Genomic DNA, 15557 nt, shown 5'->3' with positions numbered 1-15557 from the left:
AAGGCACCAGGAGGTGCCAGACACTCCTGGTGCAGAATAATTGGACGCCGATTCTATGGCCATCGTTACTTCAGATAGCAGAAGTGGGCAGACAGGTCTCACGGGCAGAGGAGCAGATGCAAAGAGAGGAGGCAGATCAGAAAGAGGAGGAGATGGAGGGAAGTAGAAATGAGTGAGTAATTGCCCTGCATCAGCCAGCAGGGAGCCCACTTCCCCACCCATGCGAATAACAGGTAGGGGGGGCACTCGCACTCCTTTGGTCCAGGAGGCAAGGCGCCATGGGTTGACATATTGGAGATGAGCAAGTGCCTCGTGTGCCCAGTCTTTCTGTGCTTGGCAGATGGTTGTAGACAAGGCACATTTGGCCTCACGTCTGTCGTCTCGAGAGGTGGCAGTTTGCATGCGTGCACGGGCCAGATCGCAGGAGTTGTTCCACCAGAGCCATGAGGCGTAGTGAGCATGGGTGCACTGTGGGAAGACTTCATGATTAGCAGTAATTAGAGCCCGCATCAGAATGTGGGCTCCCTCCTCTAGGTCATCAATGGTGGAGTAGGTGGAGGGGGGTGGTGACATAGTGAGTTCTCGGTCGAGGCAGGACAGCCAATCCCTGTGCTGAGACACATCTACTCTAAAACCCAGGTTAACGGGGACCAGATGGGCAGTGTGGGAGAGAATGGTGGTTAGCATAGCGTGATCAGACTCGAAAGGGGTGGATGCTGCAGCCACTCTGTGAACATGAAAGTGTTTGCTGGAGGTTGCACAGATCAGGTCGATGATCGTCCCCGAGAGCGGGTCGTCACCGACCATGTGAGTGGGTTGGTCAAGATCGTTAAGCAAAATGAGAACTTCACGTTCGAGCCATTGAACGAAGGTGGATGAAACAGAACTGGTTGGGTGCAGGGCGCAGCCCGTCCACAACCAAAGGGGGTTGTGAATGTTAAAGTCACCACTGACGATGAGATTCACTTTGGGCAAGAAAGGGATATCACAGAGAATGGGGAGGATGCGATGGTGAGATCGCGTGCCCTCATTATAGCAATTGATAGCAAAGAAAGAGTGTGTGGGGTCAAAGCGAGAGACGAAGTGAACAATAACCAGGTCTGGATCTGTCACCAGATCGGTGTGCATGGAAATATGGTAAGTGTCAAGTAAGCCATGCCTGACCAAGATGCTGGCTTGGGGGTGCGGTAAGGCAGTGGTGGAAGAAAAATGAAAGGCATCCAGCCCATAGGGCCGGACGTTGACATGGCCATAAACAGTGGTGCCAGATTCAGAGCCATGGGGGATGTCGGTGCCAATCTGGCACCATCACGGCTCCTGAAGGAAGTATATATCATAGGAAGAGGAGGAAACCAAGCTGTGGACACACAGATTAGACCAGGCCACATGCAGATGCATGGTTGTGAGATTCATGAGGAAGGGTTCGATCATGAAATGGGGATGCGGTAATCCTTCCATGCAAGACAGGTGATATCAGCAGCGCTGTGGCCATTGGCGCCACAGACGACACAGAAGAAATGAGTAGGGTCACAGGGCTGCTCGCTCAGGTGGTTTTCATGATTGCACATGAGGCAGACCTGACGATGCATGTCCGCCGTATGGTCAGTTTTACCACAGAAGCGACACACAGGGGTACACTTCTTGCAGTGTCTCTCGAGGTGAGTGAGTCGCCAGCATCACGTGCACTGACGGAAAATTGGTCTGTCCTTGGACTTTTTGACCGTCATACAAGAACCATAGAACCAAATGAATCCAGTGGCATCACCGCGATTATCACGCCCAAGAAGGTTACGTGCACAGAAATCACGGTGGGTGTCCTTGACAGACACGATGATAGAGGACTTGCCAAGCTGCTCCCACTGCTCGCTGGAAATGATAAAGCCAGGAAGACCATTGAAATGGACCGTGAAAAACATGGAATTACGGTGCAGTTCTGCCAAGATCTCTTCCTCAGTGAGCATGGCACCCATGTCTGGGTGGCGGAGAGGGCAGCTCAGAATAAAGAGCTTCGTAACTGGTGCAAGTGGGCGGAAATCCTGAGGCATGGTGGCCTGCCCACACAGTTCTGGTGCAGGTGAGGATGCACAGGGCATGACACCCAGGAGGTGTCTGATAGGGTGGAGATACTCACATATGAGAGCATCCAGTGACTCATTGGAAAAAACCGCCATGACCTTGGAAGGTCCAGCGAATCGGAGATCAAGAAAACTTATCTTAGCCCACGCTGGCATTTCGTGCAGGCAGGTGTGGATCTTGGCATACCATTGGGGCATAGTTCCGCCCTCGATGATGGTAGCGTGCTGTGTGGGGGTAATGAGGAGCACATAGCTCTTCTCATGAGACTTGGCAGCCACCTGAGCCATGGTAGGGGCCCCAGGAGGCAGGGTGTTAGTCTGGGCTGTGGTCGCAGTGGTGGGGCTGTCAGTCTGTTGGCAACGGGGCAGTGGAGGTGGTGGGTTCTGTGGGCCAAGCAGCTTGGGCAGGGGAGGTGGCGGAGGCAGCCGGTTTCAAGCGAGCTGCACTTCGATAGCCGAGAGCCTCGTGGTGATGGCCGTGTTGCCCATGCAGATGCTGTCCTCCACCACTTTGGCAATGGCAGCCTGGATGTCAATGTTCATGGACAGAGCTTCATCACGGCGAGGGCGTTGGTATTCTGGTTCATGTTCCTCCTCCTCTAGCTCGTCGTCCAGGGCAGGGTTGGGGCAGAAAAAGTGGTCGAGGATTTGAAGAGCCACCATACCAGGGTCCATGTTGTTGAGGCCAGAGTCAGTCAGCAGCTCGATGTGGAACTCACAGATGGCAGTGGTGAGCATGGTGATGACATGGGAGGTGTCATCTAGATAGATAGTGGGGTTGGAGTGGTCGATGGCGATGTTTATGGCCTCCTCCAGAGCCCTCACAGAGTTTCTGACGTGGCACAGAAGGCCACCAAAGCGGTCGATGATCCAGTCCTGCTCCTCCAATTTGGAGGCCCAGGATGGTGTATTAGCCAAAGCAGGCAGGGTGGGTGGGACAGTAGCAGAACTATGTGGTGGAGCAGTAGGCTCAACGCCAGAAGCCTCCATGTCGACATCGCTGGCGGTCGCTGGTTGGGCGCCTAAAGCGGACATGCTGGTTACGGAACAAGAAGGGATGGTTCACAAACCTTCTCATTTGGCTCAATTACAATCACTTCACAGATGACAAGGACAAAATTTGGCAGGCCAATGCACATCTAAAAGGAGGAGCAGCTCTGTACATGAAAGAGTATGCAATCAAGCTCGCCTCTGGACAAGACATTGGCACATGGGCAGAATACACCAGGAAACTGAAAATGGCATACAAGATGCTTGATCCCAAGTGCACGGCACAGTCACTGTTAGATGCGCACTGCGCAATTCGCCACAAAACAATGATCACCTTCGCAGAGAACTTCAGGGCCTACGCCCCTGAATCAGGATACTCTGACAAGGATCTAATCGTCAAAATTAGGGAACAACGGTCGACCCACATCCAGATGGTTATGTCAGTAACAGAGACTCTAGACCTGTCAAAGATTCCAACCACTTGGATGGATTATCTCGAATTCTGCCTGGAAATAGAGATCAAACACCTCCAGCAAATTTCGGGAAATAAGTCTACTGGACAAACCACTGTGACTAAGGTGGCCACCCCCAAAGACCCTAATGCCATGGACACAAGCGCAAGAATCGCACATGAACTTTTCCCTGAACAGGATAGGTGGCTGGCAAACAAGCTATGTTTGTTTTGTGGAAAGCATGCCTATGAATGAGGGAAAAGGTGCCCCTCTCCCAAACCTGAGTATAAAGGAAAGCAGTTTCAGACATGAACCAACGCCCCTCAAGGTAAAGGGAAGGGAAAGGTGCAGAAGGTCTGACAAGTCGAAGAAGAAGGTAGCTCAGAAACATCACCTCAAATTGTGGCATTGGAACAAGCAATTGCTGCACTTCGTGGGATGAGTATCACCTCGACTACTTCACCATCCAGCAAAGGCAAGGGCAAGGCGAAGGGCACAGACATGGCATCAATGGCATCGGCATCTATGGTCAAGGACACCAACGTGAGAATCATCGAGATGGATGAATTCTCAGAGGATTTTCAGTACAAAGTGTAGACAAGTCTGGTACTACACTTCAAGATGATTGTACTAGTACCGTGAGAATGAATGTACCTAGTGATCATATATATATTGCATCTGCAGGCTTTTCTAAACATTCGATCGAATTGCCGATAAAATTTGCATCACGGAAAATCCAGACAACGGCCTTATTGGATTCTGGAGCATTCTCCTGCTATATTGATCATAGATTCGCTCAAAAACACGGGTTTAAGATGATACCACCAAACCACGAAATAAGAATTCTCAATGCAGATGCCAGTACCAACAAGGGTGGCACAATTACTCATCGTGTAGTCACAAGCATCTTAATCGGGGGGCACCGATCAACTGAGAGTTTGTTCATCACAAACCTCGGGTGCATGTCAATGATCCTTGGCATGAAGTTTCTACAAGAACATAGCCCCCGAGTTGACTGGGAACATAGAGAGATCATGTTCTCAAGATGCAGACACATGAGGAAGCAACAAGTCAGAGTAAGCGAGGAAGAAGTCAACCTTCTATCGCAACCCCGACTTGAAGATGAAGCAATTCTTCCCGACGTACACAAGGATGATGGGTGGGATCAGGAAGACAACTTCATCAACTGGATAAACTTGCAAGACCAGAATCTTCGTAACATGGTGCACGACATCCTAGGCATAAGCAAGAAGGTAAAGGAGCATTTGGTAGAACAGTCGGCAGAAGAAACACAGGACAAAGAATATTGGTTCAAATTCGTCCCTCCAGAATTTCATCAATATGGAGACGTGTTCTTGAAGAAGAGCTCAGAATGAATGCCGACATGTAAGCCCTATGATCACGCAATTGATCTTGTCCCAGACGCAACATTCCTGAGACTGGCAAAAGTCTACCCTATGTCTTTATGAAAGAAGAATTCACTCGATGAATAGATTGATGGTGAACTAGCCAAAGGCTACATTCGACCCTCTAAATCCCCTTATGCAGCCCCAGTATTTTTCGTGAAAAAGAAAGATGGTTCCCTTAGACTCGTCCAAGACTATAGGGCTCTAAACAACATCACCAAGAAGAACAAGTTCCCTCTCCCACGAATCAATGATCTTATTGACGGACTCTCAAGGGCTAGTCTCTTCATGATGCTAGACCTGAGATGGGGGTACAATAATGTACGCCTTCATAAGTGAGATGAGGAAAAGGCAGCATTCATCATCCACAGAGGTTTGTTTGAACAACTGTCATGTACTTCAGATTTTGTAATGCCCCTAGCACCTTTCAGGCGATGATGAACGACATATTAGGAGATCTCATACGCACTGGAAAGGTGGTGGTCTATATCAATGATATCATCATATTCACGGACAATACAGCAGAGCATACATGACTAACTCAGGAAGTCCTTCAACGCCTTCGAGATAATGACCTGTTTGTGAAACCAGAGAAGTGTCACTTCGCGACAACTTTTGTTAAGTTTCTAGGTCTTATAATCTCAAAGAGGTCGATACAAATGGATTCCGAAAAGGTAGATGGCATGCTCAAATGGCCAGTGCCCACCAAGGTCAAGCAGATACATGCATTCCTTGATCTGACAAATTTCTATCAACGATTCATCAAGGATTTCAGCTCGATGATCCGACCCTTGACTCTGCTAACACGTAAAAATGCTCAATGGAAATGGGAAGAGTCTCAATAAAAGGCATTTGAGGACCTCAAGATGGCTTTCACTTCTGCCCCAATTCTAGCACTACCCAACGCAACACATGCTTTCTAATTAGAAATGGATGCCTCAGACTTCACAAACAGTGCAGCCCTGAAACAATTGGGAGAAGACGAACTCTGGCACCCTGTCGCATATTACTCTAAATCGCTCAATGAACATGAAAGAAACTACGAAATCTATGACAAGGAGATGCTAGCTATCATTCAGGCACTGGAAGAATATAGGCAGTACTTCGAAGGACACCCTCACCTGGTTGAGATATGGTCAGATCACCTCAATCTCACCTATTTTCATCAAGCTCAAACATTGACCAGATGCCAAGCTCGCTGGTCACTTTACCTCACACGATTCAATTTCATTCTCCGCCATCACCCCAGAAAGACAATGATGCATGCCGATCCTCTGTCCAGGAGGCCAGATCATGAGAAGGGGGTGAGCAATGACAATTCAGGGCAAACTTTGCTTCGACCTGAATATTTTGCCATCCATGCGATCTCAGCCACTCATTCCTCCGAAGTTGATGATGCAAAACTTCTAGAAAGAGTGAAATCGGCACTACAAGATGACGACATGACCAAGGGTTACCAGCACCTACTAAAAACTGGCAAGTGAGAGTTCGAAAAAGACCTTCAAGAGTGGAACTTTGAGCATGGATTGCTGCTCAGAAGAGGAAAGGTCTATGTCCCAAAAGACTCTATGCTACGGAATGAGCTAATCAAGCTGCACCACGACATCTCCACAGCCAGACATCCCGGATGATGGAAGACACAAGAGCTGATCAGCAAAAATTACTGGTGGCCGGGGCTCACCATTGATGTAAAAAAGTACATCCAAGGCTGCGTAACTTGTCAGAGAAACAAGACAAGCAAGCGAAAGCCTTATGGACTGCTACAACCTAACCCAGTACCAGAGGGACCTTAAGAAATGGTTACATGTGACCTGATTACACAGTTACCGCCAAGCCCAGACCATAGGGGAGAAAAGAAGACTGCCATTTTGGTAGTCGTCGATAGGTTCACCAAACATGCTCACTTCTACCCAGTCGATGACACAATGACGGCATCTCAAGTAGCATCAATCTTCTACAATGAAGTATTCAAACTCCATGGAATCCCCAGGCAAATCATATCTGATCGAGGCACACAGTTCTCAGCCAAACTATTCCAGGAGTTCTGTCAGAAACTTCACATTAAGTCTACGATGTCTACAGCTTATCACCCAGAAATGAATGGACAGACTGAACGAGTCAATCAAATTCTGGAGCAATATTTGCGCATGTACTGCAATTACCGACAAACTGATTGGGCCACACTATTGCCCACAGCGGAATTTGCATACAACAACCAAGCTTCAGAATCGACAGGTCTGTCCCCATTTTTCATTGAGCATGGTCGACACCCCTGAATGGCACCAGACATACTAGAAGGAATACAACATTCATCCCTGGAACACTTATTCCATAACCGCGATCAAGCATAGGAACAAGCCCGTGCCGCTCTGTCATTAGCCGCAGAAAGAATGAAATGGTATTTCAATCTCAAAAAGCAAAATGTTCCTTTCAAAGTAGGAGACGAAGTGCTTATTCGAGAAAAAGATCTCCATGTAAAGGTCAAAAGCCAGAAGCTTGTGATGCAGAACTATGAACCATTCAAGATCCTCGAAAACATCGGAACTGTATCATTCAAACTGCAACTACCAGCGGACATGAAGCTGCATCTGGTGTTTCATGCTTCCAAGCTCATAATGTTCCATCAGGGCTCTATCCTTGGATGCGTACCTCCCCCTAATCCTCCAGTCATCATAGATGGAGAAGAAGAATGGGATGTGGAGGACATCCTGGATTCAAGAGTCAGGTACAACAACACCCAGTATCTTGTTAAATGGTTAGACTACGACCACAGCGATAATACTTGGGAACCACTGAAAAACCTCACGAATGTCAAAGACAAAGTGGAGGAATTCCATAAGACACATCCAGATGCTCCAAGAGTCAAGCCACGAACACGCAAAGCACACAAAATCGCCCTGTCTGACCACCCTGATGAATTTATGATCTTTTTCTGCACTCATCCAAATGCCCGAGCACCCTACAAGGGATCTTCAAAAGCTGTTGGATGGGATGTCAAGTCCGTATAAGACATAGACATTCCCTCACATTCCAGAATGCTTATTGGCACAGGACTTGTGGTAGACCCCCCAAAATGGACATACATTCGGGTGGCCCCCCGAAGTGGGCTAGCCCTCAAAGGAATTGATGTCGCAGCAGGGGTAATCGACCCAGATTACACAGGAAAAATCAAGGTGCTCCTCATTAACATGACCAGCAAACCATTCGAGGTCAGAACAGGCGATCGTGTCGCACAACTCATATACGAACGCTATGCTCTAGAAATCATTTCTAAGGCAGACAGTTCACTCACAAAGTGAACCAGATGAGGTGCCAAAGGCTTTGGCTCATCGGGATGATGAACCTTGAGAAGGGGGTGATGTCACAGTTTTTACCTGACAAGTCATTGTAGAAACAAATGCTATTAGAAGCATATTATGTACTTTAATTATTTCGCGTCGCACAAGAATCACGTGACCTAATGAGAGATAAGATAACAAGGCATCTAGTCACATGACCTCGGATCTCTCTCAGCATTGTCACGTGACACTGAGCCCCTCAGCATTGCATCATATGATGCTATAGCCATGATGCAATATTGCATGCTCAAAGGGAGCTCCGTCTCTGTGAGTTATTATTAGGCAGCCAATTAGGATAATTGGGACACATCGTACGATTGTAGCACTAACCAGTAGGATAGCGTGTGACTCACTTAGGTAGTACTGTACAGTAGCACAACAATCATGTATGTATATAAGGACCAGGTCTGACGAGGAGAGACTCCAGTCTTATTCTCCTTCATCCACCACTACCATCACAGAGGGGTCTTACCAGACACTCTCAGTGTGCTATACATTTATTTGCATTCTCACCTTTGTGATAGCACCCCTTGCCTCACCAGTAAGTCTCACTTCACGACCAGCAACTAGGCCTCGTCAGTGGGCACGTCATACTGCCACAGCTCATCGCTGTAGGCTTTTACCCAGAGATCCTAATGGGACTCCTTGTTTGAGTTGTCTATCTTTGTCATTGGCGTGCTGTGACACAGGTGGAGGGTGTGGATCTGAGTGCAAGTATTGATGCACCGCTTGATCGCTATCTTTCAGTCAGTTTCATGGAATGCTGAAGAGAGCCACAAATGCGTTACATTCATCTGAATACCATAGGTTCATGACTGGAAAGAGTATCTCCAGGCTCTCCAGGCTATCACCGAGCCAGCGCAGGAACTGTCCCAGTTTCTCGAGTTTCTCATGATGGAAGAAATGAACGCTAACGGTGCGCAACATAGGAGAAGGCATGCTCTCTTGGAACCACTGGCTGAATAGCCGCAGCAGACCATTATTCATGCCATGGCATCAGAAGGTGGTAATTGGCGGGATCTGCAAGCATCGAGGGAAGTTCTGAATTCTCAACCAAATGCTCTGGCTGGGTTGCTTGAAAGAGAGGCTGTGTATGTGCAGGTCTGAGAGCTGGGGGAAGGATAAGATGAATGGGTTCCAGGTCTCGACGGGAAGATTGAACCACCAGAAGGTCAGAGAGGTTACTGTGCTGAATTGGGAAAGCTTGTTGAAGAAGTCGTGTGAGGCATAGCCCCTGAAGCTAGACAGGGTGTTTAGTACGAGAGTCTGCAGGCCTTCCAACTGCTCTGGGAATGCATCCACGAATGCAAAAATGAGCGCTGGACTGGCGTCCTCATCTTCCCCATACAATGCATCTCGATTAAGGTAGACTTCGTGGATCCATGTGCTGGAAATAGTTGAGTTGTTGTCAATCAGGGTGCAGAACTCCTTTCGACGCTCCATGCTATCCACTTAAACTGCGTGAAATACTGCAGGCTTGCCGGCGGCATTCCAGAAGTGGCAGGTCTGCGAGAAGGCTTTCACCACAGCTGAATCCTTGAGTAGATAACGAATGATCTCGCTTAGCAGTTCAAATGGTTGGAATCTGGGCATGGAGTGCAGATGCGAGAGGCCCCAGTGTGACCTGCACCACTGGCATGGGAGAGTAGTAGCGCGTGTGTATATAATAGGGCATGGCTACAATGAGACGAGCCATCAGTTTGGCCCCGTGGAGCCATCTTCTAGAGAGCGAGCGACTCCTGAACTCCTGGCCACATAGCGGGCTGGCTGAAAAAGTCAACACAAACTGATCACCATTGACCAAGGGGCACTCACCGCAATCGATGTGAAACCACCAACTATGAGGCTCCTGCTGGGGGACCAGGATGCTGGCTGGTGAGTAATTCAGTTGGCAGGTCAAGGGCTGAGAGCTGGGGCAGGTCGCTGAGGTGTGAAGGCTGCAGGGTAGCTGAGGGACAGGTGTGACCAGGCAGAGGTGAGATCAGGAGGTCGAGGGCAGGAGGGTGAGGGCCAGAGGGTCGATCGCGGAGCGCCGCTGCAGTGATACAAGACACCAGGCGCTGGGGCAGGTGTTGAAGGAATAATATATTCCAAGTAATCTACGAAGATCACAATATGAAGAAGGGTATGGAAGGACAATGTCCAATGATATAATCTCAAGGGATCGTACGATAGGACATTGACCAATCAGGATATTCATAGAGTATCATACGACACTGAGTAAATATGCCATTGGCCAGTTAGATACTGTAGTATTACTCATCTATGTAAGTAGACAGTGGCTGTAGATACCAGAGGTCCTAGACCCGGTATATGGGGCCTTTACCCACATGTATATATACCAGGTAGCTACACCACAATCTACAGTGACTTCTCCACTGAGAGACTCGACCCCTTAACTGGGAGTCTTGTAGCCTTGCCCACTAAGTCCTCACTGCACTGTGTCAAGCCTGCACCTGTTGCTGGTAGCACACAGCTCATTTATCAGGTTATGAGCCCCGCTTCAACCTTGACACCCTGCAACTGCGCTCTTTAGCGCTCAACTAGGTCACCTGACCAGTTACCCATTTTGGTATTCCCTTATTGGAAAACCATAACATTTATTATTTGTGATAAGTACTTTATTGGGAAAATCCAAAAATAAATTAGACATATTTGTGCCTGTATGGGTGCTATATAAATACACATGTTTGTTGATTAGTGCCTTATTGGAAAACACACAAATATACATTTATCACTCCATTTGATCCTCCAGACACAGTCTGATGTCGACACTACCCTCATACATATTGATTTTGTATACGTACATTATTCTTGTATAAAATCCTTGAAAATTTATTCATGAGATTATGGTCGCATAGAATGGTCCACGCAGGTGCTTGACACTTGAAACTGGATTGCTCACACAATATGCAACCAAGTATTGACACCATTTGGATGGTAAATTGTTGTATATTCATTAGACATCGATCTACACAACAGATATGTACACCCAACGACTGAAATGTCATTAAACTATCATTTTTTCTTTCCCCTCCCTCCCACCCTCCTGTTTCTCTACCACATGGCCATTATGCTGTACATTCCACATGGTCTCTCAACAATGGACCCGACTTGTGAAATGTGGGGGTGATATGAAGAAAATATAGATATATATCTATAGGGAAAGGAAACACCTAATCATAGATTAGGAGGTGCTCCTCACAAGCTCCAACCCAATCATAGATTAGGGGGTGTGCTATTAAGCACATCAAGCTTACCATGTAGACAAGTGAACACACTAGTCTTTTCATGCGAGTATCTGACTAGTCATCAGATATCCATGGTAATGCGAGTATCTTTCAAGGCTCGGCTAGCATCTTGACAGACTGCTTAGGCCCTTTAAAAGCTTATAACATTGATTGATGCAGCATTTAGTCCTGAGCATGACAATTAAACTGCATCACATTTATGGCAGTCACCCATATCTAGTTCATGATGATGTAGACTGTTGTTGACAAACTCCACGATCGCAGCAAGCTCATTATTCACTTGACAATGATATTTCTAAATCAGGAAATTAGTATAGAATACTGCGAAGGCAAGCAGAAAACAATCTAACTGAGCATAATGATAGCCAACCAAGATTGCATTCATACTAGTTCTTACATCACAAAGAACCACTGTCTTTCCTTAAAATGATTTGAAACCAAATAAAGCCAACCCAGATTGTGGAGCTATTAAATCTGAAGAAGTGCATGACACTTGACTTGCCATAATATTCAATCAAATCTTGCATACCAAATCTTTACTCGATCGAATATCCATTTGCATAGTATACTGTGAAATATACTGTGACAAATAGGGCAGATGCTGTCCCTGAAACAAATTCCTGTTTCTAAATACTTTAGTGAAGTAAGGGCAAGCATAGTCCCTGAAACAAAATCCTTGTTTCTAAAAAGCATTTAGACCTGGGCAGCTTTGAGCGCCCTATGGCACGTGACTTTGCAAGATTATGTAATAAAGAACATATACTGGTCGAGTTTCGAACTTGGTACTTCACCGCCCCCATGGCACAGTGGAAGCATCCATGGGGGCACAACAAGAACGTGTGAATTCGACAATGACTGACGACAGCGTTCGACAACTGGTGAAGCCCAGTATCCGGAGTGATACTGAAGGGCTGTGACAGGGCCTTAAATGCATCTTTTTACATAAATAATCTGCACGACCTTGGCATGTCATTAAAGTGTTCAATTTTTGGCAGCTTTGAGCGCCATGAATGACCTAGCACAAGTCATCAAACTGCAAGCACCTTGACCTGAAGCAAATCTTTAAACTGCATCAAATGGCAATCACCATGATGATTAGCCAAGTTCACTTTATTATGCCTGGTTTATACCTTGTCATAGTATCTTATGATGTTTGTTGATGACAATAGTTCTAGTGGCCCATGCTCATACTCATCTAAGATATATTGTGAACACAGGGCAAACACTGTCCTTGAAACAACACTCTTGTTTCTAAATGACCTGAGCAAGTCCATTTAAACTGCATCAATATAGGGCAAACATTGTCCTTGAAACAAAACAATTATTTCTAAATATTTCAAACCCTGGAAGCTTGTATGCTTGCTTCCTCATTTCTTCATGACAACAACCCCACAGGAATGACTTGTTTATGAAACTCGTCAATAGTTCATAGAAACTATAGTACACACAATGATGTGATACATACTGTGATTATCTCGATTAAGAGAGGGTGTTGAAAGAATAATATATTCCAAGTAATCTACGAAGATCACAATATAAAGAAGGGTATGGAAGGACAATGTCCAATGATATAATCTCAAGGGATCGTACGATAGGACATTGACCAATCAGGATATTCATAGAGTATTATACGACACTGAATAAATATGCCATTGGCCAGTTAGATACTGTAGTGTTACTCATCTATGTAAGTAGACAGTGGCTGTAGATACCAGAGGTCCTAGACCCGGTATATGGGATCTTTACCCACATGTATATATACCAGGTAGCTACACCACAATCTACAGTGACTTCTCCACTGAGAGACTTGACCCCTTAACTGGGAGTCTTGTAGCCTTGCCCACTAAGTCCTCACTGCACTGTGTCAAGCCTGCACCTGTTGCTGGTAGCATACAGCTCATTTATCACTTTTTTGTTTCTGTCACAGATTTTCGCCACAAAGTCCACACGTGACTTTTCTCATGCCACAGATTATGTGCTTCATCAATATCTCACACCACTCAGCCACAGACGTGACGTGTAGAGATCAGGTGATAGTCCACATCACATGTTATGGTCCAGACCCATGGATGATACGGTCGGACCTGTCTATTCCAGGATACAATAGAGGCACCCATTTGGGAACAAAGGGAACAAGGACTATTGTTATGCATCAACCTTCCACTTTCTATTAGTTTAGCAGAAGCCTAGATAGGCACAATGTTCACACCGGAGAACAAAAGGGAAACCAAGATAGGCACAATGTGCACACGCATTACTGCGGCAACCATCAATCTTCCCACTTATTGTTCTACTTCTGGACATTCTATTGTTTCATGTACGACCATTAGCTTATACCCGTAGATAGGTAGCTTAGATAAGATAGCCCGCTGTACATGTATATAAGACCAGCCATGTAGAGGACGAAACTTCAGATTGTTTCTCCTCGTCTACCATCTGTAGCACCCACTGAGCTTACCAGCTCCTTGATATATCTCTCACCCTTTCCTGCACCTGCCACATCGACTAGTAAGTCAGAGGCTCTTGCACCACATAGGGTTCAGGGGAATTCTTTGAGATCAGGGAGATCAGGGCGGCACGTTCCACGTGACTGTCCCTTTTTAGTCTTTTTGATCTCTTGTCTGGTGGTACCGTGACAGTTTCACAGTGGCATCTGTGTGTCTAATCTGGGAAGGCAGCATGGCATCATATAGCCTCAGGTTCAGAGTGGCTCCGTGAGCATTTCCGATCACTGGGCAGGTGCGTGTGTTATATGCACTTATTTTAAAGCCTAATCCCTGTTCGCTCTTAGGTTAGACATTGTCAAACAAGCATTCAAAGCGTGAGTACTCAAAAACTCTACAAGAGCGCTCATACTGAAGACCTTCGTGATTAGTTTTGTCGACAAGTCAGAGACGTTCAATTATCTAGTGGCCATAGGTGATGCGTCATCAGTGCGGCATTGCTGTCAATGTTGACATGAGATCCCAGGGATAGTCACATTCGGAAAAGAAGTTCGTGAAGTCCAAGTTGATAAATGAGCTGTGTGCTACCAGCAACAGGTGCAGGCTTGACACAGTTCAGTGAGGACTTAGTGGGCAAGGCTACAAGACTCCCAGTTAAGGGGTCAAGTCTCTCAGTGGAGAAGTCACTGTAGATTGTGGTGTAGCTACCTGGTATATATACATGTGGGTAAAGATCCCATATACCGGGTCTAGGACCTCTGGTATCTACAGCCACTGTCTACTTACATAGATGAGTAACACTACAGTATCTAACTGGCCAATGGCATATTTATTCAGTGTCGTATAATACTCTATGAATATCCTGATTGGTCAATGTCCTATCGTACGATCCCTTGAGATTATATCATTGGACATTGTCCTTCCATACCCTTCTTTATATTGTGATCTTCGTAGATTACTTGGAATATATTATTCTTTCAACACCCTCTCTTAATCGAGATAATCACAGTATGTATCACATCATTGTGTGTACTATAGTTTCTATGAACTATTGACGAGTTTCATGAACAAGTCATTCCTGTGGGGTTGTTGTCATGAAGAAATGAGGAAGCAAGCATACAAGCTTCCAGGGTTTGAAATATTTAGAAATAATTGTTTTGTTTCAAGGACAATGTTTGCCCTATATTGATGCAGTTTAAATGGACTTGCTCAGGTCATTTAGAAACAAGAGTGTTGTTTCAAGGACAGTGTTTGCCCTGTGTTCACAATATATCTTAGATGAGTATGAGCATGGGCCACTAGAACTATTGTCATCAACAAACATCATAAGATACTATGACAAGGTATAAACCAGGCATAATAAAGTGAACTTGGCTAATCATCATGGTGATTGCCATTTGATGCAGTTTAAAGATTTGCTTCAGGTCAAGGTGCTTGCAGTTTGATGACTTGTGCTAAGTCATTCATGGCGCTCAAAGCTGCCAAAAATTGAACACTTTAATGACGTGCCAAGGTCGTGCAGATTATTTATGTAAAAAGATGCATTTAAGGCCCTGTCACAGCCCTTCAGTATCACTCCGGATACTGGGCTTCACCAGTTG

At 46.1% G+C, this 15557-nt stretch overlaps 4 protein-coding genes across 4 annotated transcripts; 1 reads left to right on the top strand and 3 right to left on the bottom strand.

The window, feature by feature from the left end:
- Positions 1-2507: 2507 nt before the first annotated feature.
- Positions 2508-3110, bottom strand: LAESUDRAFT_760958 (uncharacterized protein; the record flags this gene model as incomplete). Its single annotated transcript, XM_040912834.1, has 1 exon — positions 2508-3110. One exon carries the CDS (start codon positions 3108-3110, stop codon positions 2508-2510), a length of 603 nt encoding a protein of 200 aa, XP_040762408.1.
- A 203-nt stretch (positions 3111-3313) lies between these two features.
- LAESUDRAFT_760957 (uncharacterized protein) lies at positions 3314-4114 on the top strand (the record flags this gene model as incomplete). Its single annotated transcript, XM_040912833.1, has 2 exons — positions 3314-3740; positions 3894-4114. The coding sequence occupies 2 exons, from the start codon at positions 3314-3316 to the stop codon at positions 4112-4114; spliced, it is 648 nt and encodes a 215-aa protein (XP_040762407.1).
- A 5143-nt stretch (positions 4115-9257) lies between these two features.
- Positions 9258-9704, bottom strand: LAESUDRAFT_760954 (uncharacterized protein; the record flags this gene model as incomplete). The annotated part of the gene is made up of 1 exon (XM_040912832.1): positions 9258-9704. The coding sequence occupies one exon, from the start codon at positions 9702-9704 to the stop codon at positions 9258-9260; it is 447 nt and encodes a 148-aa protein (XP_040762406.1).
- Positions 9705-10099: 395 nt separating this feature from the next.
- Positions 10100-10312, bottom strand: LAESUDRAFT_727845 (uncharacterized protein; the record flags this gene model as incomplete). Its single annotated transcript, XM_040909305.1, has 1 exon — positions 10100-10312. A coding segment is annotated over one exon (213 nt), but the record flags the coding sequence as incomplete, so codon positions are not given.
- Between the last annotated feature and the right edge of the window lie 5245 nt (positions 10313-15557).

This window comes from Laetiporus sulphureus (genome assembly GCF_001632365.1).
Source record: "Laetiporus sulphureus 93-53 unplaced genomic scaffold LAESUscaffold_31, whole genome shotgun sequence".
NCBI lineage: Eukaryota > Fungi > Basidiomycota > Agaricomycetes > Polyporales > Laetiporaceae > Laetiporus > Laetiporus sulphureus.
The sequence above is the reverse complement of the archived record's forward strand: the minus strand, read 5'-3'. Positions and strand labels throughout refer to the sequence as shown.